At 53.5% G+C, this 24,887-nt stretch overlaps 2 protein-coding genes across 2 annotated transcripts in view; one reads left to right on the top strand and one right to left on the bottom strand.

The window, feature by feature from the left end:
* Positions 1 to 12,610: 12,610 nt before the first annotated feature.
* On the top strand, positions 12,611 to 20,714 carry LOC148045255 (sperm-associated antigen 8-like). The gene is made up of 7 exons (XM_087715235.1): positions 12,611 to 12,713; positions 12,906 to 13,155; positions 13,323 to 13,497; positions 15,572 to 15,617; positions 18,991 to 19,108; positions 19,195 to 19,257; positions 19,513 to 20,714. Exons 1-7 carry the CDS (start codon positions 12,700 to 12,702, stop codon positions 19,633 to 19,635), a joined length of 789 nt encoding a protein of 262 aa, XP_087571361.1. The 5' UTR covers positions 12,611 to 12,699; the 3' UTR covers positions 19,636 to 20,714.
* LOC148045254 (atrial natriuretic peptide receptor 2-like) overlaps positions 20,249 to 24,887 on the bottom strand; it is a 4,953-nt gene continuing 314 nt past the window's right edge. The window contains exons 2-9 of the mRNA XM_087715291.1: positions 24,726 to 24,883; positions 23,065 to 23,211; positions 22,831 to 22,954; positions 21,425 to 21,493; positions 21,147 to 21,321; positions 20,962 to 21,060; positions 20,491 to 20,582; positions 20,249 to 20,386 (exon numbers count right to left, since the gene is read on the bottom strand). Coding sequence (XP_087571417.1) covers positions 20,327 to 20,386; positions 20,491 to 20,582; positions 20,962 to 21,060; positions 21,147 to 21,321; positions 21,425 to 21,493; positions 22,831 to 22,954; positions 23,065 to 23,211; positions 24,726 to 24,883 — 924 coding nt within the window. The 3' untranslated portion in view covers positions 20,249 to 20,326. The remainder of the gene's footprint in view (positions 20,387 to 20,490; positions 20,583 to 20,961; positions 21,061 to 21,146; positions 21,322 to 21,424; positions 21,494 to 22,830; positions 22,955 to 23,064; positions 23,212 to 24,725; positions 24,884 to 24,887) is intronic.

Below are 24,887 nucleotides of genomic sequence, written 5' to 3'. Positions count from 1 at the left end.
TCCCTAACCCAGTGTTTCTCAACCTTGGCCACTTGAAGACGTCAGGACTTCAACTCCCAGAATTCCCCAGCCAGCGAATGCAGAGGCATTGTTCCAACCATAGATTTTACCACAACGTCCCTGAGAACCAAAATCAGCCAAGGGTGTGAGCTCACCTCCCGCCCACCCACCCACCCAGGCATGGGATCCGGTACAAGGTGGACCTGGAAGCTGGGGGGGGGGGGGGGGGCGGCAAGCCAGGCCACCTTCCTTTCCAACAGCCGCCAATCAGGAGCATGGGCTCTGGGTGACCCCAAACCAGGCTTCTCCATGGGCTTTTGCCATAGTTCCTGGGACAATTCTGTGGTTCCTGGCAAATGCACAGCCGGGAGGGGAAAGTGGCATTGGGATATCTCCCCCCCCCCCCCCCCCCAGGGATAGCAATAGCAGTTAGACTTATATACCGCTTCATAGGGCTTTCAGCCCTCTCTAAGCGGTTTACAGAGTCAGCATATATTGCCCCCACAGTCTGGGTCCTCATTTCACATAGATAGATAGATAGATAGATAGATAGATAGATAGATAGATAGATAGATAGATAGATAGATAGATAGATAGATAGATAGATGATAGATAGATAGATAGATAGATAGATAGATAGATGATAGATAGATAGATATAGAGAGAGGGAGATATAGAGAGAGGGAGATATAGAGAGAGGGAGGGAGGGAGAGATAGATATAGATAGAGATAGGTAGATAGATGATAGATAAAGATGAATGAATAAATGAATGATAGACAGACAGATAGACAGACATAGATCAATAGGATGATTGATAGATAGATAGATAGATAGATAGATAGATAGATAGATAGATGATAGATAGATAGATAGATAGCAATAGCAGTTAGACTTATATACCGCTTCATAGGGCTTTCAGCCCTCTCTAAGCGGTTTACAGAGTCAGCATATCGCCCCCAACAACAATCCGGGTCCTCATTTTACCCACCTCGGAAGGATGGAAGGCTGAATGAACCTTGAGCCGGTGAGATTAGAACCTCTGAACTGCACATAGCAGTCAGCTGAAGTGGCCTGCAGTACTGCACCCTAACAACTGCGCCACCTCGGCTCTTTTTTTTTTTGTAACATTTTAAATTATGAATTCATTACATAAAAGGTTTGTATTAGATGAAACAAATAGTCAAGAAGGATTTTTATCAATTCAATGACAAACTTGTCTGAAATGGGGAACTCATCTAAAAGTACATGATGTAAAAGCTAACAAGTGCCCCATATATCATAAAAATCGAGACTATACATGCAAAAAAAGAATGTAACTCAGTTCTATTTCACAATCATAATTCTTAATACAAGTACATAAATTTAAAGTGCCGAACGGGGCAAAACCTTGATGAATATAAGGATGGGATGAAGGACGAGGCTTTCCCACACCTGGAGTTCTGCGGGAGAAAGCCAGGCATGTGATGGTGCCCACCTGTGTCTCTGTCTGAGGAGGCTGGCAGCGGGAGGGCAGACCTTTAGATATTACAGGCCTGATCTTTGCAGCCCCACCCTCCACCTTTTGATTGGTGAACCCAATTGGGGGCCCCCTAGAACTGCTTGGGCCTCATCCAAAGCTTGTGTCCCAGCAGCCCTGAGAACTTTTGGTGCACGGTCCCCTTCAGCGGAACAGCTTGTGATTCAGATTCAGTAAAAAATTAGCCTCAAAATGAAGTTGGTTCTCACTAGCATCATAGGCGGCCTTCCCTGCCAGCTTCCCACAAGGCAGGGCCAATGGGTCCCCGCCAGGAAGTCCTGTGAGATCCTGAACTGCTGGGGCTGCTGCTGAGGTCATGTGTCTGTGATCGTGCCATTTAGCTACATAGATACTCTGGTCCCAAATTACCGCTGTTAAGTGTTGCCACATAACTCCTTGTGTAGGTGTGGCGGTCACCCATGGCCCAGTGCATAACAAGGCATGCGCAGCTACGCTGAACCACATAGAAAAAAACAAACTCCTAAAGTACAGAACATCCTGATAGTACTCCATAACATCCTGATAGTACAACATAACATCCTGATAGTTCAATCTAGATGTGCCTTACCCAACGACGCCCAGGATTTGACCATATATAGACAGAACTTCCCTGAGCAGTAGATTAGCAATTGTAGTTTGACAGGCTGTCTTTCATCACATGCTGATTGCTCCTCCTGCCTTTGTCCTATCTCAATAAAAGGGGCTTCCAGACCCCCAATCTGGGTCACTCCATCCCGAGAAAACTTGTGTCCTTGTCTTTTCTCCACATTGGCGTTATGGACGAACCACGGGTATTTCGCAGTTAAGTGAGGACTATCTTTAGATAACAGAACATATCATTTTCTTTTTTTAAAAAAAAGTACCATAATGTATCAAGGCTGACAGCACAAAATCTGCACAACTTTGGAGAAAAGACACAATATCTTGATTGGAGACTATGCAACTTTGGCAAAAGGTATTTCTATATACAATAGAAATTTATCAGAATTTAAGCAAGAATGGCAATGCAGATACAAACAATGTGGTTTTCTAAAGTTTTATTATATTAAAAAATAATTTATATGCTGCCTGACTCCCAGCCACTCAGTATGAAAGTTACAAAAAAAACAATGGAACAATGGCAAAAAGGGTGAACCTAGAAGGGGGGGGCTTCGGTGGTCCTTGGGTCTGGGAGCTGTTCAAATTCAAGAGCTGAGGTGGCGCAGTGGTTAAATGCAGCACTGCAGGCTACTTCAGCTGACTGTAGTTCAGCAGTTCGGCTGTTCAAATCTCACCGGCTCAAGGTTGACTCAGCCTTCCATCCTTCCGAGGTGGGTGAAATGAGGACCCAGACTGTGGGGGCCATATGCTGACTCTGTAAACCGCTTAGAGAGGGCTGAAAGCCCTATGAAGCGGTATATAAGTCTAACTGCTATGGCTATTGCTATTTATCTCTCTCTCTCTCTCTCTCTCTCTCTCTCTATCTATATATCTCTATACCTATACCTATCTCTCTCTCTCTCTCTCTATATATATATATATATATATATATGTATATGTATATGTATATGCATATGCATATGCATATGTATATCTATATGTATATCTATATATCTATATCTATATCTCTATTAAAAAGAGCCGAGGTGGCGCAGTGGTTAAATGCAGCACTGCAGGCTACTTCAGCTGACTGCTAGTTCTGCAGTTCGGCTGTTCAAATCTCACCGGCTCAAGGTTGACTCAGCCTTCCATCCTTCCAAGGTGGGTGAAATGAGGACCCAGACTGTGGGGGCGATATGCTGACTCTGTAAACCGCTTAGAGAGGGCTGAAAGCCCTATGAAGCGGTATATAAGTCTAACTGCTATTGGTATTACTAAATTATGGAGGGACGTCACTCCGGAGGGCAGTTGCTTTTGGGCTCCCCACAGTGGCACTGTTGACTCCATGGTGCTCCCTTGTGCCCCAGCTGTCCACTGGCACATGGGGCACAAGGGAGGGCAGACACTCAGCACTTCTCTACACTATTTGGATGGATTTTTACCATTTACTGATAATATACTGGAGATTTCGGTTCTGCACTGAAAGATTAATACTTTTTATCATACTTTTATATCATTTGTTAATGTTATATTGAGCATCCCTTGTCTTTGTAATTCTGTTAAATACTAATATTACTTCTTTTGAATCCATGCCTTTCTTTTAAATAAACATTAAAAGCAAAAGCAACTGCAATGTACGGTGAAACTCCTGGGTGGAATCCAGTAAACAAGTGAATTGAAAGACCGGGTTTGTGTGTTGTGCGAACGGGCTCTGTGGGGAGAGGGGCGGGGCTGGAGTTGCGCGGCTGTATGGGGAGCCCACCTCCCCGTCCCGACTCCCGGCCTGGACTATGTCAGGGTCTCCTGTGCCTGTCGTCACTCGGCTAACCGAGCAGCCCACCGGGACCCCCTTGCTCCGTCCCAGCCCCCGTCTAAATTTAGCTGCTTGGCTCGAGGCTCCGCCGCGGGAGGAAGGACGGCGGGGCGAGGCTCGGCGAGGCTCGGGCAGCGCAGGATGAAAGCCCTTCTTGTTCTCGTGGGGCAGACCGTGCACGGAGCGGCCGCCGGATGGCGCTGCTGCGCTGCGGGGAAAGCGGAACGAGCCCGGCCGGCTCCCCGGGGGAGGGAGGTTCTCCCCCCCTCCCCCTCCGCGCCAGGGGCTCGTCTTGAGCTGCGGGTCTCCGGCGCCTCTGCGCTTTCGGCGGCCACCCTGGAAATGCGGGTGAAGAGATGTCGGAGGTACCACATGGGTCCTCCGTGACCGATCGCCCATAGGGAGCCTGGGTCGGGCCGGAGCCCATGGCTCGCGTGGCTTTTGGATCGGGGCCTCGGGTGGAGGGAGAGAAGCAGGTCTGGAGGCTCCTCTCTCTCTCTCTCTCTCTCACACACACACACACACACACACACACACACACACACCCACCCCCTTCTGGCTTGGGTGGGCCCGGCCGTCGGAGGGCGCGAGGACTCCCTTTCGGACGACCCCGGGAGGACACGCCAGCCCTTCCGCCCCGGGCTGCTCGTCAACGGCCTCTCGCTTGGACCGACGGCACCGTGCAGACCCCTCGCCCCGCGACCCGTGCATAAGATGGAGCCAGGTGGTAGATGCACCCAGATGCCAGAAGGCCCTTGCGGGGGCCCCGCACTTCCCCATCCCCGGGGAAGGCAGAGGCTCCGGGAGGGGTGCCGGGGGCGCTGCGGACGTGCAGGTTGCAACGGCAGGGGCGCCTGTTGGCTGCCAATTAGGGGCCGCCCGCCCGCCTGCTGCGCCCGCCCGGCTAAGAATAGCCTCGTCTGCGCTGACGGTCAAGCCCCCTCCGCCAGCCCGCCTCGCGTCACGGAACTAAGCCCGAAGGGGGCGAGCAGCTCCGGCTCAGGGCAGGCTCCGCCGGGCTGCTCCGATTCTCCGGGAGCGGCTGGCAGAAGTGCCGAGCAAGCAGGCCCCATCACTGCTCCGACGGCTGAACGGGCTTCGGTCCCAAGGAAAGGCGGAAAAAGGGTTTCCAGAGTCCTGGTTTTGGAGACCTGCATCGGAGCACCTGAATTGAAGGCGGTGGGCCCTTTGTGAGCTGCTTTCTTTCTGAGCCCCTTAAACCCCGGGCCCTTTCATTCTGGGGGGCCTGCTGCTTCATAGAGGGTCTGGTTCTCCCCTCCAGGGGGTGAGGCACGTGTCCAGAGCCCCAAATGCAGAGGAATGAGATCAGAGCTGGCCAGGAGTAAAGGGGAACCTTTCAAGGGGGTCTACAGGGTGTAAAAGGCCAGAAGGGTCAACGTGAGGATGTGCCTTGCATAAACCAGTGGTGTGACCACATCTGGAAGACTGCACAGGTCCAGGGCCCCACCTCAGAAGGAACATTGTGGAGCTGGAGAAGATTCTTTACAGGGGGGGGGGGGTGATGAAGAGATGGGGGACTGGAACAGCTTGCTCGGAGGAAAGGCTGGAAACGTGGGGGGGGGGCTTTGGGCTCTGGGAAGAAGGGGATAGGATAGAAGCAGCGGGGAAAGAAAGAGGAACTATTTTCCCCTTCCAAGATGCTGGAACCAGAGGCCACCCACGGAATGCAATCCTGGAAGAACCAGGACAAAGGAAGAAGAGGGTTTATATATATATATATATATATATATATATATATATATATATATATATATATATATATATATATATATATATATATATATATATATATATATATATATATATATATATATATATATATATATATATATATATATATATATATATATATATATATATATATATATATATATATAATATTTTTATTACATAGACAACACATACACACAATAAAAAAAACAAAAAAAGACCCCCAAAACCCATCATCACATCCAGTATGTCGTTTGGTTACAGGTGTTTTAACATTTATCATTCTTATACATTTATTATTTCATTTAATAGATTATAATATACAGTTTGGGTTGCTTTGTTTACCATCCCTTCCTCCTGTTGTAACACCACCTTATTTTCCCTTTCTTTTCTCCCTCCCTCCCTTCTCTACTTTCTTCCTTCCTGCTCTCCTTTCCCTTCCTTCTTCCTGTACCTTTCTCCTAGTCCTGCTCTTCCTCTTCCCCTTTCTAACCTCTCTCATCCTCTTTCTCTCCTTTCCATCCTCCTCTCCTTACCTTTCTTTTCACCCTCTCTCTCTTCTCTACTTTCTTCCTTCCTCCTCTCCTTCCCCTTCCTTCTTCCTGTACCTTTCTCCTACTCCTGCTCTTCCTCTTCCCCTTCCTACCCTCTTTCCTCCTCTTTCTCTCCTTTCCATCCTCCTCTCCTTACCTCTTTCTTTTCACCCTCTCTCCCTTCCCTACTTTCTTCCTTCCTCCTCTCCTTCCCCTTCCTTCTTCCCTTACCTCTCCTTTGCTCCTGCTCTTCCTCTTTCCCTTCCTACCCCTCTCTCCTCTTTTCCATCCTCCTCTCCTTACCTCTTTCTTTCCACCCTCTCTCCCTCCTCTACTTCCTTCCTTCCTCCTCTCCTTTCCCTTCCTTCTTCCCTCACCTCTCCTTTGATCCTGCTCTTCCTCTTCCCCTTCCTACCCTCTCTCCTCCTCTTTCTCTCCTTTCCACCCTCTCCTTACCTTTCTTTTCACCCTCTCTCCCTTCTCTACTTTCTTCCTTCCTCCTCTCCTTCCCCTTCCTTCTTCCCTTACCTCTCCTTTGCTCCTGCTCTTCCTCTTTCCCTTCCTACCCTCTCTCCTTCCTCTTTTCTCCCTTCCATCCTCCTTTCCTTTCCCTTTCCTTTCTCCCTCCCCCCCTTCTCTACTTTCCTCCTTCCTCCTCAACTTCCCCTTCCTTCTTCCCTTACCTCTCCTTTGCTCCTGCTCTTCCTCTTTCCCTTCCTACCCTCTCTCCTTCCTTTTCTCTCCCTTCCATCCTCCTCTCCTTTCCCTTTCCTTTCTCCCTCCCTTGGAAGAAGAGGGTTTTTTAAAGATAGTGCACACTCTGTGGAATGGGCTACTGTGGGGCAGGGGGCTTCCTGTGCTGCTTGGCCCAATTGAATGGAAGTCCTGTGAATGGGCGGCTCCTGGCCGTGGGGCTGCCTCTGGAGGCCTCTGCTGGGAGATCAGCTGGGTGGAAGCAGGACTAGCAGCTACACGCAGTGACAAGAAGCCACTAAGCCAAAAAGGGGAGCTTGAGGTTCATTGAGAATGCAAAGGTGGTCTGTCCTTCCTGGCTACCCTCAACCACTCTTTTCCTGACCACCCCCATCCCGGTTCTCCTTCACATGAAGTATCCTCCATCCCAAATTGGCTTGGTAGAAAATAACTGATAACTTGGTCTGGGAGCTTCTAGCAGTAGCTCAGAAGTCAGACTTCGTTCTGCCTTAGATTGTCCAGGCTTCCTTGATGGTTGAACTTCACCAGACTCTGGTGGCCTTTGGTCTCTCAGCAGATTACGTTCACGGTCAGCGGTTTGATTGGGAACAGAGGTGGCTTCGCGTGGCCGAGTGCTGTTCCCCATATTATCTTGTGTTACTTCAATATCCCTGAAATTAGGGTCAGAGGACTGCGCTGTCCTCTGATGCTCACCATCTCTTGGGTCAACTTCATATGGGTTGGAAGGCTTCTGGTCATCTCCTACTAGGTCAGTTTGTGTGTGGGTCCTCCATCTCTGGTCAGCAGACTCACGTGATGGCATCCTCCTTGGTCCCTGATCATCTTTAGGGCCAACCTCATAGGTTGGGGCTCTCCTCCTCTGGTTGATCTGCCTTGTACCAGAGTCATGGGATGAAGTTCTTCTTTGGTCCTTCACCTTCTACTGAGCTAGCCTCATAGGTTTGGGTGTGCCTCTGATCCATGTTTCCATCATCAGAATCATGTCTTGAGGTTCTTCTCTGGTGTTCGCTCTCTCTGTGGTGAACTCTACGGAATTGGCCAACATCTCTAACCTCAACATTGCTTCTCGTTTGCCCTTCATCTTCTCTTTGAGCAATTTCAATTGCCCAGATTTGTCTCTGGCCATTGCATAGCTTTGTCTCCTCCCTTCTCTTTGTAGAGAGTAGATATAGTTCATACCTTTTTTTAAATGAAAATCATCAGTACTTTTGATCAGTGACGTCATCGAAGTAAACAAACCCACGTGCTGATTACATCACCAGATCATGCCCCCTAAGCGGAAGTGAGGTGCACAGCCCCCACCCTCCGGATGTGACGTGCATACCCCTCCTCCCCGGCTGGGGTGTGCATAATTGACCCCATGTGGTGCAGGTTTCACAAGATCATAACCCTAGCCGGATATGTGTTTAATGGCCTAAGCCTATCATGATGAGTAGCCCTAACAGATAAGTTGTTGTGCAATATCCTAACCCTATTTTTTCAGATAAGACGTGTTGAAACTTACCCCATCAAGAAAGATGCCAAGACTCTGTGTACGTGATTAGTTTAACCCTAGATTAATTCTATGGACATTCAAGGGTGGTGGGAGTGGGGTTGTGAAATAAAAAAATGTATGTCTGAACTCATATATCTTGTTTATTCTGGTCATACTCTCTTGGACTATCCAATGGAGAAATAGCAATAGCAATAGCAGTTAGACTTATATACCGCTTCATAGGGCTTTCAGCCCTCTCTAAGCGGTTTACAGAGTCAGCATATGGCCCCCACAGTCTGGGTCCTCATTTCACCCACCTCGGAAGGATGGAAGGCTGAGTCAACCTTGAGCCGGTGAGATTTGAACAGCTGAAGTGGCCTGCAGTACTGCACCCTAACCACTGTGCCACCTCGGCTCTTGAAATCCTATCTGATTGTCTTGGTCTGATGTTCGCTTCTCTTGATTGGAGTTGTTCCCTTTCATCAACTCTTGGATCAATCAGCTGATGCCTTCTCATCTCCCTCTCTCTGGGTTCTGAGTAATGTAACTGAGGCCTTCTCCTGGCAGTGCCTGGCTGAAGAGGAGCCCTTGGGAGGAGACCATAAACTATGCGGGAGCCAGCAGTGTGGTGCAGCAGCCAAAAAGAGCCAAGGCACTCTTCAGCTGCACCAGCAGAGTCATCATGCTGAAGTCACCGGAAGGGAGTCCTGCTTTCTGCTGCTCTTTCAGGTTGTCCTGGGAATACTCTTTGCAGCTCTCCAGCCACAGTACTGGAGGGATGCTGAAGAACAGGAAGGAGTCCAGAGGAAAGCAGCGGAAATGCCCCGGGGCCTTCGGGGCTAAATCCTATGAAAAATGAGCAGGTTTAGCCTGAGGAAGAGAAGGCTGTGGGGAGCTGGGACAGCCATCGTCCCGTACTTGAAGGGCTGTGGGTGGATCCTGGTTCCTTCAATCTAACTGACCTTCTGGACTTTTTCCAAGATCGCCGGTGAGCGACCAGGTGATGTGGCCCTTCATGAGATGGCCAATGGCTGAGGTGGCGCAGTGGTTAGGGTGCAGTACTGCAGGCCACTTCAGCTTGCAGTTATCTGCAGTTCAGCGGTTCTAATCTCACATGCTCAAGGTTGACTCAGCCTTCCATCCTTCCGAGGTGGGTGAAATGAGGACCCAGACTGTGGGGGCAATATATGCTGACTCTGTAAACCGCTTAGAGAGGGCTGGAAGCCCTATGAAGCGGGATATAAGTCTAACTGCTATTGCTATTTATTTATCTGCTGGTTTTGTAATCGTCTCTATTTAAATAGGTATTAATTTGTACACCACCAAATCTTACCAAATCCTGTTTGGTTTTCCTTGCAAAGGCATTGAAAAGAAAAGCTCTGGTACTATTACCACAAAGAAGTGAACACATACATAACAATAATTATTCCTAAAGTGGCCACCGAACAGAGCAACATTAATTTAATTTAATTAAGCGCTGTATATCAGATATTAATACAATTGAGAGAGTCCAGGGATATTTCATGAAAAGAGTCCTCCGCTCCTCTGCTTGCAACAGAATCCCTGATGCCACCAGGCTTGAAATTTTGGCCTTGGGAAACCTAGAACTATGACTACTTCAGTTTCAATCACAATAAGAGCCAAGGTGGCGCAGTGGTTAAATGCAGCACTGCAGGCTACTGCTAGATCAGCAGGTCAGCGGTTCAAATCTCACCGGCTCAGGGTTGACTCAGCCTTCCATCCTTCCGAGGTGGGTAAAATGAGGACCCAGATTGTTGGGGGCAATATGCTGACTCTCTGTAAACCGCTTAGAGAGGCCTGAAAGGCCTATGAAGCGGTATATAAGTCTACTGCTATTGCTATTGCTATAATATCAGAGCACACAATCAATAGAAACTCAAGGTAAATCGCTACAGACTTGATTGCAGAAAATATGACCAGCAACAGAGTGGTCAACACCTGGAATGCACTACCTGACTCTGTTGTTACATCCCCAACCCCCCATAATTTTAACCTAAGATTGTCTACTGTTGACTTCACCCCATTCCTAAGAGGTCTGTAAGGGGCGCGCATAAGCGCACCAGTGTGCTTACCATCCCTGTCCTACTGTCTCCATTTATTCGTACCTGTTTACTGTGTTCATGTTTATGTTATTTTTTTTGCATGTTTGACAAACTAAGATAAATAAAATAAACGTAAGTCCTTCCCCTCTGGAGCCCCTCCCCCCTCACCTGACCCCTGCCAGGCTGGCTGTGGCTCTATGTGCTACTTTTAGAATGGCCAGCCATCCTCGGGGAACTGCAGGCCATTTAGGGAAGCCAGCGAGAGGCCAATGTTGGGCCAAAGAGAGGTGCTGGCTGGTGCTAGCGCTGGCACCAGTGAGAGGATCCAGAATATCTTCCTTCAGGAGAAGGAAAGTTGGAGTTTGGAGTTTATTCAATTTGTAGGCCGCCCTATTCCCCGAAGGGACTCAGGGCGGCTGAACAGCCAAGGTGGCGCAGTGGTTAAATGCAGCACTGCAGGCTACTGCTAGATCAGCAGTTCAGCGGTTCAAATCTCACCGGCTCAGGGTTGACTCAGCCTTCCATCCTTCCGAGGTGGGTAAAATGAGGACCCAGATTGTTGGGGGCAATATGCTGACTCTCTGTAAACCGCTTAGAGAGGGCTGAAAGCCCTATGAAGCGGTATATAAGTCTAACTGCTATTGCTATTGAACAAAAGCCAAGGGAGGGGAAATTACAAAAAGTAAGACAGAAACAATCAGACAATACGAACAACTTAAAAGCACAACAGACACAGCAAATTCGAGTAGCGGGGGGAACTCAACCCCAGGCTTGCTGGGACAGCCAGGTCTTCATGACCGTCCGGAAGGCCCGAAGGGTGGAGAGGGTCCGAATCTCCACAGGGAGCTCGTTCCAAAGGGCCGAGCAAGGACCCTCCTTTGCCCCCTAGGACAGCGTGCACAAAGACACACACACACACACACAAACACATAGCTTCAGCCCTTCTTCCTATTGGATAGAAGTGACCTCTCCCTCCCCCCCCTTGCATGCATGTGCGCAGGCACACACACACACACAGAGTTAGGGGACAGCATTTTCCTGCCTCTCTTCCAGGGTCCTGAGCTGAAACTCTGCCTGGGAAACACCTGTTGCAGTGGTGGTGGAGAGCTGGCTCTGAGGGGCAGCTGGGACACATTCTGCAGGCAGCTGTCCAAAGGGCCTCCACCCCCCACCCCCCAGGCTCCCCAATCAGGCACCAGTTTTGAGGGCTGGGCATCCAGGCTGGTGGACAGAGACCCCGTGTGGGCATGGGGCAAAGAGGGGGTAGGTCTAGTGGCCCTGGGCAATGTCTGTGTCCTCCCCAGGGATCCCGCTTTGGCCTTCTGGAGTTGCAGCCGCCCAATCTGAGCAGAGGCTGGGATGGCGGCGTTTGGGCCACCTTGGCGGACCACCTCTCTCCAGGGACCTGGACAAGGTGTGGCGTGTGAGACCCCGGGTGGACTTTTAATCCAACTGCCGCCTTGCCTTTCTTGACCGTATCCTCGCAGCCCCCTTGTGCTGAAGGCAACGGTAGCCACGACCCCCGCCCGAGGCGTGGCAAGAGACACCCGCTGGGCCTCCGCTACTGAGCCAAGGTGGCACAGTGGTTAGAGTGCTGTACTGCAGGCCACTTCAGCTGACTGTTATCTGCAGTTCGGCAGTTCAAATCTCACGGGCTCAGGGTTGACTCAGCCTTCCATCCTTCCGAGGTGGGTGAAATGAGGACCCGGATTGTTGGGGGCAAGAGGCTGACTCTGTAAACCAGTGTTTTTCAACCACTGTGCCGCGGCACACTAGTGTGCCGTGACATAGTGTAAGGTGTGCCGTGGGAAAAACACCTTATATATAGTCAATATAGGCACAGAGTTAATTTTTTTTAACATTTTCTAATGGTGGTGTGCCTCGTGATTTTTTTCATGAAAAGAAGTGTGCCTTTGCACAAAAAAGGTTGAAAAACACTGCTGTAAACCACTTAGAGAGGGCTGAAAGCCCTAGGAAGCGGTATATAAGTCTAACTGCTATTGCTATTCTCGGAGGTCGCCCTGGCCAGCCTGACCGGCGGGGAGGGGGCAAATCCCATCTGCTGTCGGGCAGGGAGGGGGGCTATGACCTCACTCGCTCATCTGCGCCGGCCGGGGGGGGGGGGAGAACGGACCCCGCCCACCGCTCCCCTCCTCCTCCTCCTCCTCCTTCTCGTCTTCAGCCAACCAACGGCCGCTCCGCCGCTCGCCCCCTCCCCAGGGCCGCCCGCGCCGGGTTCCGCGTCTCCGTGGAGACCAGCCAAGCGTTGGCCGCGATGGAGGCGGACAGGTGAGCTGGAGCCGCCTCCCCCACCGGCCCTGCCCGCCCGCGGCTTCTGGCTTCGGGAGCGGGGCGGGGGGCTCTCGGTGCCCTGGGCGTTCTCGGCAGGGCGGTGGGTGGCCGGAGCAGCCGAGGCCCCTTCCCGCCTCCCAGCGCCCCACCGACCGCCACCCGCCGCTCTCCCGTCTCTTCCCCTACCAGCCAGGAGGAGCCCCGCGGGATCCCGGCGGAGACGGCCCCCTGTCCTGCGGAGAGGCCGCCGGAGCCCGAGGCAGACCGGCAGGCCGCAGAGACGCACCCGGTGGAGCTGCCGCCCTGCCATGGCGTGCCCGGGCCGTACCTGGGGGAGCTGCCGGCCGCCGATCTGGAGCCGCCCCTGCCCTGCGTCCCGGAGGCGCCGAGGGAGCCGCCCGCCCGCGGCCAGTGCCTAATGCACAACTGGCAGGAAGAGGTCAGGGCAGCGCCCTCCGCATCCCCAGCGCAGCCCCTGCCTGGCCCGTGCGGGAGGAGCTTCCGAGTGACCCTTCCTCTCCTGCCCTGTAGACCAAGCTGGGGGGGGGGTTGGCCCTGGGGGGGGGAGGGGGGAGCATTCTTTGATTCCATGTTTGCTTCTCCCAGAGAGCCACCAATGATCTGGACCATGTGCCGAGACCCGAGTATGGCACCGAGGGCTTTTTCTACCGGCATGGGCATCCTGGCCTCCTTACCCTTGACTTCCTGGCCGGCATCCCCACGACCACCACGATGAAGGACTCCTATCCTCGCCCCGTGAAAACGGGGCTCCCTGTGCGAGGTGGGCAAGAGGACAGGAGGGGGCCAAGGAGAGGCTCCTGAGGCCTGGAGTGGAGCCCAGGAGGGGCTTAGCGAGCAACATCTGCGCAGGGAGAGGAAGGGGTTCTCTCGGGGGTTGGCTGCCATGCTACTCCAGAGGATTAGCCAGCTGGAGTTCATTCTCCCCACCCTGGCGGCCACTTGTTTCCCACTCACTAGAAAGCCGGGCAGCCCCAATCGGGTAACCAAGGGATGGGGAGTTTGGCTGCTCCCTTTGGGCCACTGGGCAGGGCCTTCCTTGCTGTGGCTTCCGATCAGGATACAGGCAGCCCTGATGTGCAACTCTTCTTGGCCTTTCCCCCAAAACACCCCCCTGAGCATGTCTGTGGAAGTTCTCGGTCGTCCATCAAGTCCCACAAGGCTTTTTTTCAAAAGGCAACTGGATTTTCTTGGTTTCCCTTGGAAGACATTTTGCTCCTCATCCAAGAAGCTTCTTCAGTTCTGACTGAATGGCGGAGAACGGAAGGTTTTATATTCCTTGGGGTCCTCTGGTCGTTAGTCCTCTTTCTGAGAGGACTTGGAAGACAGAGATAAACCCCCAAGGGAAAACAAAAAGAAATATCCAGTTACTTTTTGAGAAAGACCCTTTGAGTCAGCCTCCTGGGCAGCTTGGGTCAACAGGAACTCCTCCCGAAGATGCTTCAAAGAGACAGTTTGGTTTCAATTCCACACTCCCCCTTTTCCCCTCTAAAGCAGGGGTTCCCAAACTTGGCCACTTTAAGACTTGTGGACTTCAACTCCCAGAATTCTCCAGCCAGCTCTGCTGGCTGGAGAATTCTGGGAGTTGAAGTCCACAAGTCTTAAAAGTGGCCAAGTTTGGGAACCACTGCTCTAAAGCATCTAGGGTTTATTTTTGAAATTATGGGTAGTGCTCAACTTATGACCGCTTGTTTTAATGACTGCTCAAAGTTACAACAGCACCTTAAAAAGTGACTGACAGCCGGTGCTCACCTTAGAACTGCTGAAGGGTTCTCGGGGGCCCTGGCACTGCCCTTTGCAACTTCCCCAGACAGCGCCCGGCAAGTAAACTCGGCGGGAAAGGCAGAAGGGGGGGTTGCAAGTCACAATCATGTCACGGCTCTCTTAAGGGTGGATTTTCCACATCCGAGGGTGGTCATAAGTCGAGGACTACCTGTACTGTAAAACTGTAGAGGGACACATTGCGACTCATGGCCCGCTGCTCTCCTTCCTTGCAAAAGGTAGATTGTGCCCGACTCCTTCGGGCAGCCGAGCAAAATGGATCACGCCAGGCCCCCACAGCTCATGGAGGGGAAACGGGCATCCTGCTCACGTGAAATTCCCAGGGGGGGGGGGAAGTGGGGAGGGGTTAAGAATCAGTTGGCCTGCAGATCAGCTAGAGGGTGTCTCCAGGGCTGGAGCGAGTCCTGGAGGCCCCTGGTGGCAGATCCTTCCGGACTGTGGCTATGAATGTGCTCCTTTTTTAAAATGGGGAGGGGGTGGTGGTGGCTGCAGGGTGTCTCTTGTTTTTAAGACAGGTAGGAGTCACCCAGACTCCCTCTGCGAAGGGGCCGAGGTGGCGCAGTGGTTAGGGTGCAGTACTGCAGGCCACTTCAGCTGACTGTTATCTGCAGTTCAGCAGTTCAAATCTCACCGGCTCAAGGTTGACTCAGCCTTCCATCCTTCCGAGGTGGGTAAAATGAGGACCTGGATTGTTGGGGGCAATATGCAGACTCTGTAAACTGCTTAGAGAGGGCTGAAAGCCCTAGGAAGCGGTATATAAGTCGAACTGCTATTGCTATCCCCAAGCCATCTGGGCAGCCACCTAATCCTGCCTCCATAAGCAGAGCCTGCTGGAGGCCCCTTCTGGTCCTACCTTGAATTAAAGAGGGTTTGTGGTCCGGTTGTCTCAATTGGGGGCACCAGGGAGTGCTGGTGGGGATGGCTTTCTCCCATCTCCCCCCCCCCCTTACGGAAGCCTGGGGCCCACCTTCCTGTCTCCATTCCTGGGCGAGGTCCTTCTCCAGCCTCCCCATGGATGCTCCCCAACCCCACTTGTCTCCTTCTTCTATCCCCAGGGAAACGAGAGGCCATGATGGAGCATCTCCTGTACCAGAAACACAGGTGAAGAGCATGAGCTTCTACCCCCCCCCGCCCACCCACCACTTAGCACCCAGGCATTGCTGTGGGCCTGTCAAGGTCAAAGAGCTGAGGTGGCGCTGTATATCTATATATTTATATATCTATATATCTATATTAAAAAGAGCCAAGGTGGCGCAGTGGTTAGAGTGCAGCACTGCAGGCTACCTCAGCTGACTGTTATCTGCAGTTCAGGGGTTCAAATCTCACCGGCTCAAGGTTGACTCAGCCTTCCATCCTTCCGAGGTGGGTGAAATGAGGACCCGGATTGTTGTTGGGGGCGATATGCTGACTCTTTAAACCACTTAGAGAGGGCTGAAAGCCCCATGAAGCGGTATACAAGTCTAACTGCTATTGCTATTGCTATTGATATCTCTATCTCTACCTATCTCTCTCTCTCTCTCTCTCTCTCTCTCTCTCTCTATATATATATATATATATATATATGTATATGTATATGTATATGTATATGTATATGTATATGTATATGTATATGTATATGTATATGTATATGTATATGTATATCTATCTATCTATCTCTATATATATCTATATTTATATCTATATCTATATATCTCTATATCTATATTAAAAAGAGCCGAGGTGGCGCAGTGGTTAAATGCAGTACTGCAGGCTACTTCAGCTGACTGCAGTTCTGCAGTTCGGCTGTTCAAATCTCACCGGCTCAGGGTTGACTCAGCCTTCCATCCTTCCGAGGTGGGTAAAATGAGGACCCGGATTGTTGTTGGGGGAAATATGCTGACTCTGTAAACCGCTTAGAGAGGGCTGAAAGCCCTATGAAGCGGTATATAAGTCTAACTGCTATTGTTAAAGGGCAGCCTCTTTCCTCCAACTGGTCTGGACAGTGAATGAGAGTTGAAAGGGGTCTTCTAGTCCAACCCCCTGCTCAAGCAGGAGATCTTACTCCTTTCAGACACGCGGCTCTTAGGAACCTCCAGGCAAGAAGGACCCAAAACCTCTGGAGGGAAGCCCTCCCACTGGTTAATTGTTCCGTTAGGAAGTTTCTCCTTAGTTCCAGGTTGCTCCCCCCCTTGGTCAGTTTCCATCTGTTGCTCCTTGTCCTGCCTTCAGGTGGTTTGGGGAGCAGGTTGACCCCCTCGTCCCTGAGGCAGCCTCACAGGTATTGGAAGGCTGCTATCGTATCCACCCTGGTCCATTAAGGCAGTGGTCTCCAACCTTGGCAACTTTAAGACCTGTGGACTTCAACTTCCAGAGTTCCTCAGCCAGCAAAGCTGGCTGAGGAACTCTGGGAGTTGAAGTCCACAAGTCTTAAAGTTGCCAAGGTTGGAGACCACTGCATTAAGGTAAACCTTCCCAATTCTTGCCATCATTCTTCACCATCAGCTGCCTAAGAGAGTGTCCCCTGGAGCCTCCGGAAGGGGAAGCTGAGGAGCGAGTGGGCAGGGGCCAGCATGAAGTGGTTGGTGCAAGGACTGGGAGCAGAGGGTGGGACTACCCGGGCATTTCTTCCCTTGCGGAAGGGAAGAGCCCAGCTCTTCCAGGGGCCTTTTGCCAGGGAGCTGAGCCACAGCACCAGTAGTGGGTTTCAAAAATTGTTCGAACCTACTCTGTGGGTGTGGCCTCCTTTGTGGGAGTGGCTTGCTGCCCATGTGACCGGATGGGAGTGGCTTGCCGCCCATGTGACCGGATATGAAGATGCCAACGACACTTGCCAGAACCACCTTAAATTACGTCACACACAGCACTGGCATGCATAAGAATAGGATGTAAACTTGTTTTTCAAAAGGCATCTTTGGTTTGTGTTAAAACAACTTCAACACCCGCAATGTTCTGATTGCGCCACAAACGCAGTAGTCATCCTTACCTTTCACAGAGGCACTTATGAGTTTTATAAATAGGAGCTTGATAGTGTAGAATAATCATATCCAAGGACCATTGGTGGGTTTCAAAAAAAGTTTGGAACCTCTTCTGTAGGTGTGGCCTGCTTTCCGGGTCCACCGGTGGGACCTCTTCTAACCGGTTCAGTAGATTTGACGAACCGGTTCTACCGAATAGGTGCGAACTGGTAGGAACCCACCTCTGCACAGCACCAACCGTGGAAGGCTCTCCAGTCTTGCCCAAGGACCGGTGGGAGGCCACGTTGCCCAACCCTGGAAGCTGAAAGAGCGACGAAGGAGAGAACCAGGCAGGAAGGGGCCAGAGTGGGATGTGGGGCACGGGACAGCGAAGGTTGGCCAGGCAGAGAGTGGCAGCAGCAGCTGCACGGGGGCACCGGGCCAGAGAGAACCATCTGTAAGGCAAGTGGCAGCAGCAGCAGGAGGAGGCCAGAGAAGTGCTGGGGAAAAGGAGGCGGGCTGTTCCACCCACCACCACCACCACCACTCAACTAGGGTTTCCTTGGGTTGAAAGAACCCCAGCAGGCCGATGGCTGCAGAAGTCTCCACTGTGGCCAGCAGACACGCAAGGACACTCCCAGGGGCCCCTGCAGCTGCAGGGAGGCAGCTGATGTCCAGAGCAGGTTGGCAGGTGGAGCCCTGGCAAAGGAATTCACTCCCCCTTCCCTCCTCCCACTGTGGCCTTCCCTGCTGAGAACAAGGGATTCACGCAGGGGCACCGGGACAGGGACCCTAGGGCTGGAAGAAGCTCCCTTCAGCACTGCTCCTGCTGCTGCTCTCGGGACTTTCCTTGCCCTTCTCGCCCGACCAGTCGGCAGGGATGGGCACGGTGGCATGAAGCCACCGGAGCTGTGCCAGCCCTTTCCCTGTGCCTGGGAGGAGCTCCCACCCCTTCAGTCGTGGCGATTGGACAGCAGAGGAGGCGGCCGAGTTAGAGCCTGGCCAAAGAGCCCGATCAATGTTTGCCGTGTTGCTCCCAACCGTTTATACACGCCGGGAGTGGCCTCCTTTGAGGCTGGCACGCAGGGCTCCCGCAAGGAATGCTCCGGCAGTGCCAAAGCCCGCTTTCTCCGGGAAACCAATGAAAGGACCCCGCAGGTTTTTGGGTGCTCTCGTTTATTCATAAAAGACTTTGGAAAAAAATGATCCTCGCCCTTCTGCTCTCCGTCTAGAAAATGAACGTATAAAACCTTTCCGGGAGGAGGTTTCTACGGGGCTGCAGTGACCCCCACCAGCCTTCCTTCCCCCCAACTGCTGGTGACACACCCCCCCCCCCAAAATTCCCTGGGTTCAGTGCCGTTGATGGTGCTGAAGATCTCACACCTTGCTTGACAAGGGAAGCCCTCTGGTCCCTGAGGTGGCTTCTGCCCCCTGGGGGGGGGAGGGGGCAAGAGAGCCATCTTGCAACCAGCCCCCCTGCCCCCCCCGCTTCTGCCAGTGCAGCTCTTGACTCAACTGCCGTTGTCACTGTTGGTTTGCAGCACCAGCCTCTTGGCGGGCGACACCCACCCTCCGCCTGAGCCCATGGAGTCCCTCTCCATCACCCACCGGGACTACAGGCAGGAGGGCTTCCATTCTGCCCCCCTGCCCCCCACCCAGGTAAGGGGCCCCTGCTGGCTAGAATAGCAGCCACCCCCCCCCTCCCCTCCTGTGCTTCCTCCTCATGGCTTCCTCTCCCCTTGCAGCCCCACGACTACCGGCTGGAACAACCACAGACCTTCTGGCTTGAACATGCCCGGGAGGTGCCGGTGAGTGCCACCCTCTCCAATCTGTTGTTGCCATGCCCTTCTGCCTCCCCCCCCCCCATGAGGCTCGTCCTTGAGAGGCTGTGAAGGACACGGCGGGCGGGCGGGCGGGCAGCCCGGGCACCTGTTGTTCCAGCAGGGAGAGTTTGTCCTGGCCGGGCGGCTTGAACTCAGCCACGAGGACGGGTGACCCATGCCAGAAGGGCAGCTCCACCCACCCGGCTGCTCTTCAGCCTTTTTTACCCCCCTCCTGCACAGGGCACCTCCAGCATCCGGACTGGCGACACCCCTTTCAGGAAGTGTGCGACGTTCACCACCCCCCTCCCGGAATGCCTCGACCAGCCGTCGCTGTACAGCCCAGAAAACTGCCCCAACCTTTGAACACTTCCTTGCCGCCCCCCTGGCCCATTGGGAAAAGTACCAAGCTCATACAGGCCGAGGGGGGGATGGAGAGACCCTTCCTCAAAGTGTTGGTTTCCCTGTGAAATTCCTGCAAGAGCTGAAGGCCCAACCCCCAAAGCCGTTTCCAGGAAGTTCCCTTGCGCCGCCGCACCACCACCACCACCACCAAAGCATCCGGGGCTGGAGAGAGCCTTTGCCATCCCTTCTCCTGCTAAATGGAGGAGGGGGCTGTTCTCCCTCTTTCCATTCGGACAAAACTGCTTGCCTGGTTCCTGAATTTGCAACCAAAGCGGGGGAATGAGCAGCAGGGCTGAAGGGCTGGCTCAGCCGGCTGAGCCGGGGCGCGGTGCATCGAATGGGTCCAGGAGGCCCCAGTGGGCAAAGGGCATCTGCAGTTGGGTCGGCAGGTGTGTTCCTGCTGCCCAGGTGTCACAGGCCAGGCGGGGGAAGACCCCTCGGTGTCCAGGGCAGCAAGAGCCCACCTTGGCTGCTCCAGGCATAGCGCTGCCTCCCCTGGCGCAAAGCCCTCCTGGCCTGCAGGCTGGCTGCCTGGTGCCCTCCCTCGCTGCTCCAAGGCAGGGCAGACCCACCACCCGTCCGTCCGTCCGTTTGTTCGTTTGTGGGAGCAGCTGCTCCTGCTGGGTCCCCGCAGAGGGAGCCCCCCTCCCCCTCAGATGACAGCCGTCTTCTCTTCGCCCAGCAGCCAGTAGGTCCTCATCTTCCCTTTGCCCTGCCGGAAAGCAGACGCCTGCGTGAGGGGCCTCCTGCCCCCTTTTATGACAATGCAGCCCACCCCTCGGAGCAGGGAAAGGGCAGCCCCTTCCCCACACCCACCTTCATCTCCACGTCCCCCCGGAGCTCCAGCAGAAAGCAGCCAAACTCGTCCAGGATCTCCTTGGTGGCTGCCGAGATGTGGATCTTCAAGGCTGGAAGGGAGGGGGGCAGGAGAGTGAATGCCCCCCCAGGGTCCCCTTCCCAAAGAGCCCAGCAGCAGCGCACTTGGGGGTCTTGGGGCCCACAGCAGTGACAGAGACCGCAATAAAGTTGATTAGACTAAACTAGGGAGGCTTTCGCTGTTCTTGTTGTGCCCCCCTCGCCCTTAAGGAGGTCCCAGCCCACTCGGTCTCTGGGAAACGGGGCTACTGTTGCACTGGAGCCTCTGCTGAAGACGAGAGGAGATCCACAGGGAAGTTGGGGCGGGGGGCGCGGGCTGGAAAGAAGGTGGAGGGGGGGCAGGCTCCAGAGGAGCGGGTGGTGAGGATGCACGGACCCTGCAGACAGAGCATTGGGAGGGGGGTGTCTCACCCTCGCCATTGGACTCCATGCGTGAAGCCGTGTTGACCGTGTCTCCAAAGAGGCAGTAGCGTGGCATCTTGAGGCCCACCACTCCTGCACACACCGGCCCTGCAGGGAGGCAGAGGAGGGCGGCTGAACCGCTGGTGCTCTGTGCATGCTCAGGTGGGGTGGGCCCTCGCCTGCTGGAGACTCACCCGAGTGGACCCCGATGCGTAGGCGCAGCTGCTCACTGGGCCGGTGCCGGATACGGAAGGTCTTCACAGCCTCCAGGAGCGCCAGGGCCATGCGGACGATCTCGTGGGCATGGAGCTTGCCGTTTCGGACAGGCAGACCAGACACCACCATGTAGGCATCCCCAATGGTCTCCACCTACAGCCAGGGCCAAGGAGGAGGGTCAGACGGGGGAGGGGGCGGGCTCCCTGCAGGGCTGCTGTAGAGGAAGAGCCCCTCCCCCCAACCCAGCCAGGCTCACCTTGTAGACGTCAAAATTGTCAATGATGGCATCGAAGCAAGTGTAGAGGTCATTGAGGAGCGTCACCACCTGATGGGTGGGTGGGAGAGAGACAGGTGAGCTGGCTGGGCAGGTGAGGGGAGTCTAATCAAGCAAGAGTAGGTGGCCATCCAGGGCCAAGACCCAATGAGGCTGGGACCCTCCGGCACCGCAGTTCCTGCTGATGCCGCGGGTGGAGGGTTCGACAGTTTTGAGAAAGCGAGAAGAGACCAATTGACAGAGGTGAATGAGAAGGACCAGATTGGAGACACCCAGCCCTGCAGGAGGGATAAGGGACCATTAGGAGGGGGATGAATAGCAACCTTTGCCTTGCCTCTGCTTCCCAACGGCTTCATTCACCCAACTCCCTAAGCCAGCACCAAAACCCGATTGCTGTGTTCATGTAATATGTGACACCGAACCACTGGAGGACTGGAAAGTAGTCGCCTGATTCACGATCATTCCAACCCCCCCCCCAAGGGGCTTAGTAAGAACATGGCACTGAGCTCAGTGGGCTATGGTCATCCCCATCGACCAGGGACGGTGAATCTTTTGGGCTCAGCATGCCAAAAATTCAGCAAAGGCCCACCTTGATTCTGTGGCGTGTAATACCCCCCCTCCAATTCACCTTGGTCAAAAGAGGCCTCTCCAGGCCTCACCCCTCCCCTCCCCTCTGGACTACACCCCCAGGACCCTCAGAGAGTGGTCAACTTCCAGAGTGTCCGGAGGCCTGGCATGCCACCGCAAATGGCGTGGCGTGTACCCTGTGACAGGCATTCCGTAGGTTTACCATTACTGCAATAGACCACCTCAACACAGCCACTCCACTTTCCCCAACAACCGGTACTTATGTAAGTACTGGCCTTTTGCTTTGGACCAGCCATATTTATTGAGCCCAGGTGGCGCAGTGGTTAAATGCAGCACTGCAGGCTACTTCAGCTGACTGTTATCTGTAGTTCGGCTGTTCAAATCTCACCGGCTCAGGGGTTGACTCAGCCTTCTATCCTTTCGAGGTGGGTAAAATGAGGACCCGGATTGTTGTTGGGGGAGATATGCTGACTCTGTAAACTGCTTAGAGAGGGCTGAAAGCCCTATGAAGCGGTATATAAGTCTAACTGCTATTGCTATTGGTGGCCGCACCGCATGCACGGCTCCCCATCTACACTGAGTGAGGAAAACAGACCTCACCCCAACTCCTCAGTGGAGGAACCTGGGAGCTCCTGACGTTCAAGGGAAACTGGCTGGTGGGAATCTGTCCTTCGACCTGCCCCAGCCAGTGGATGGGTGGGGGGGGAGACTTCTCCAAGCCCAAACCAAGGAGGACCAGAGTCGGCCACATCCATTTCAGACCTGATAGGGACTACCTACCCACCTGTGCTGCAGCCTACCTGCATGGGGGTGCTCTCTGCCGACAAGGAGGTGAACCCTACAATGTCACTGAAGTAGATGGTGACACAGTCGAAGGCTTCGGCCTGCACCGTCTCGCCCCGCTTCAGCTGCTCAGCTACCGGACTGAGGGGTAGGAAGGAGAGGAGCTGCTGACCCTCCGAGCGGCCTCGGGCCACAGAGCCCCAGAGGGAGGGAGGGAGGGAGGGAGGGAGGGAGGCAGAAGTTGGACTCACTGGGGCAGGATTTGGTAGAGCAGATTCTCCGCCTTGCGCTTCTCCTCCAGGTAGGCCTGCGTGCGCTCTTCCACCAGTTTCTCCAGGTTGTTAGCGTACTGCTCCATGCGCGACAACAAATTGTCCAGGATGCTGGTACTTCCTTCCCTGAGTCAGAGGTGGAGGGCAGGGTCCATAGTGGGGGCAGGCAGGGTGGGGGAAGGGAAGGGGGGCAGGACTGGGCATGTGCAAGTGCCACCCCTGAACCCCTCCCTCGGACGCCTTTGGGTGAGAGGCAACACTGTTGTAGGTTGGGGACAGTGGGAGCATCTGCCCTGCTGGAGTAGCCTCAGTTTCCACATACACCCTCAGCCCTGACTTCTCCTCCAGGAAGCCCACCCTTGAATCCTCTGGGTGGGAAGAGCACCCGCCTCTTTGGGGAGGGGGCTATCTGTCAGCTGAGCCACAGAAGAGCCTGAGAAAGCCCGCTTTGGAGAGCCTCCTTTCCCTGCAGCCAGATTCCTATGCTGCCACAGGGAGCTTCCCTGGCTCCTTTGTCTCCATCTCAGGTCTCGGGGGGGGGGGGGGCTCCCCATGGGGACCCTCAGTCCACGTTCAATGGGATAAGAGGGAGATTCTCTCCAGGGCCAGCTGGAACCCCCTTCATTCATTCATTCATTCATTTGTTAGATTTATAGGCCGCCCAATCCCGGGCAGCTTCCACAGAACAAGAAAAGGAAAACAAAACAAAAAATAAAAATAAAAAATTTGTAAGAATGTAAGAGTAGGAAAGAGGGGAGGAATCAGAAGAAGGGGGAAAGGTTAAAGGGGAGGAAGAGTAAGGAGAGAAGGGAAAGGAGAGGTGGAAAGAAGGAAGGAGAGAAGAAAGAGAAGAAAGCGGGGTAGGAAGGAGGGAGGGAAGCAGGGAGGGAAGCAAGGAGGGAAGGAGGGAGGGAAGGAAGGAGAGAAGGAGAGAAGAAAGGAAGGAAGGAAGGAGGGAAGAAAGGAGGGAATCTAAGAGAAAAGAAAGAAAGGAAGGAGGGAAGGAGGGAAGGAAGGAGGGAATGGTATGAGAGAAAGAAGGGGAGAGGAAAAGTTATTTTGGAATGTCTCGAAACGTAGTCAAATGTTAAAGCAAAACAGTGGCGGATGTTGTATTGTCTTTTGCAATCTATTGGCTGTTGTATTTTTCTTTTACTAATAAAAAATAATAAAAATTTAAAAAAAAATTTAAAAACATTCTCCAACGCGCATACGTTCTGATTGGGGTTGGACCCTACATAATAAGGTCAACAGCCCCCAGGCTTGCCGGAACAGCCAGGTTTTAGCAGCTTTTCTGAAGGCCATGAGGGTGGGTGAGGTCCGGACCTCTGGGGGCAGCTGATTCCACAGGGTCGGAGCAGCCACAGAGAAGGCTCTCCTCCGAGGCCCCTTCAGGTACGTCTGCATCTCATGAGAAGACCACCTTGGGATGGTTGCAACCAGGTGCCCTCCCTGCCCTCCTGAGCAGCTTCTCCAGGGCTGCGTGGAGAGGAGACCTTCTACCCTTTCCCGGTCAGAGGGTCAGAAGCTGAAGCAGGAAGCTCTCTCTCTTTCTCTCTCTCTCAATCTCTTTCTCTCTCTCTCTCTCACACACACACACACCAATCCCCCAGGGTGGGAGGAGGAGGAGGAGGCCTTACCTGTTGAACCGCCGGATGAAGGCTTTAATCTGGGCGAAATCCGGGCGCTCTGCTGGCTGCTGAGCCCAGCAGCGCTCCATCAGGACAGCCAGCTCCTCGCTGTGCAGGCGGGTGTCGGTGGTGGGCCGGAAGTAGGGCGGCTGGCTGTTGCACACCTTCTGC

The sequence above is a fragment of the Thamnophis sirtalis genome, unplaced genomic scaffold, assembly GCF_051295495.1.
Source record: "Thamnophis sirtalis isolate CommonGarterSnake01/CBP01778 unplaced genomic scaffold, rThaSir2_p1.2 scaffold_5, whole genome shotgun sequence".
NCBI lineage: Eukaryota > Metazoa > Chordata > Lepidosauria > Squamata > Natricidae > Thamnophis > Thamnophis sirtalis.
Note: the sequence above shows the minus strand (reverse complement) of the source record. Positions and strands in the feature narration are given on the sequence as shown.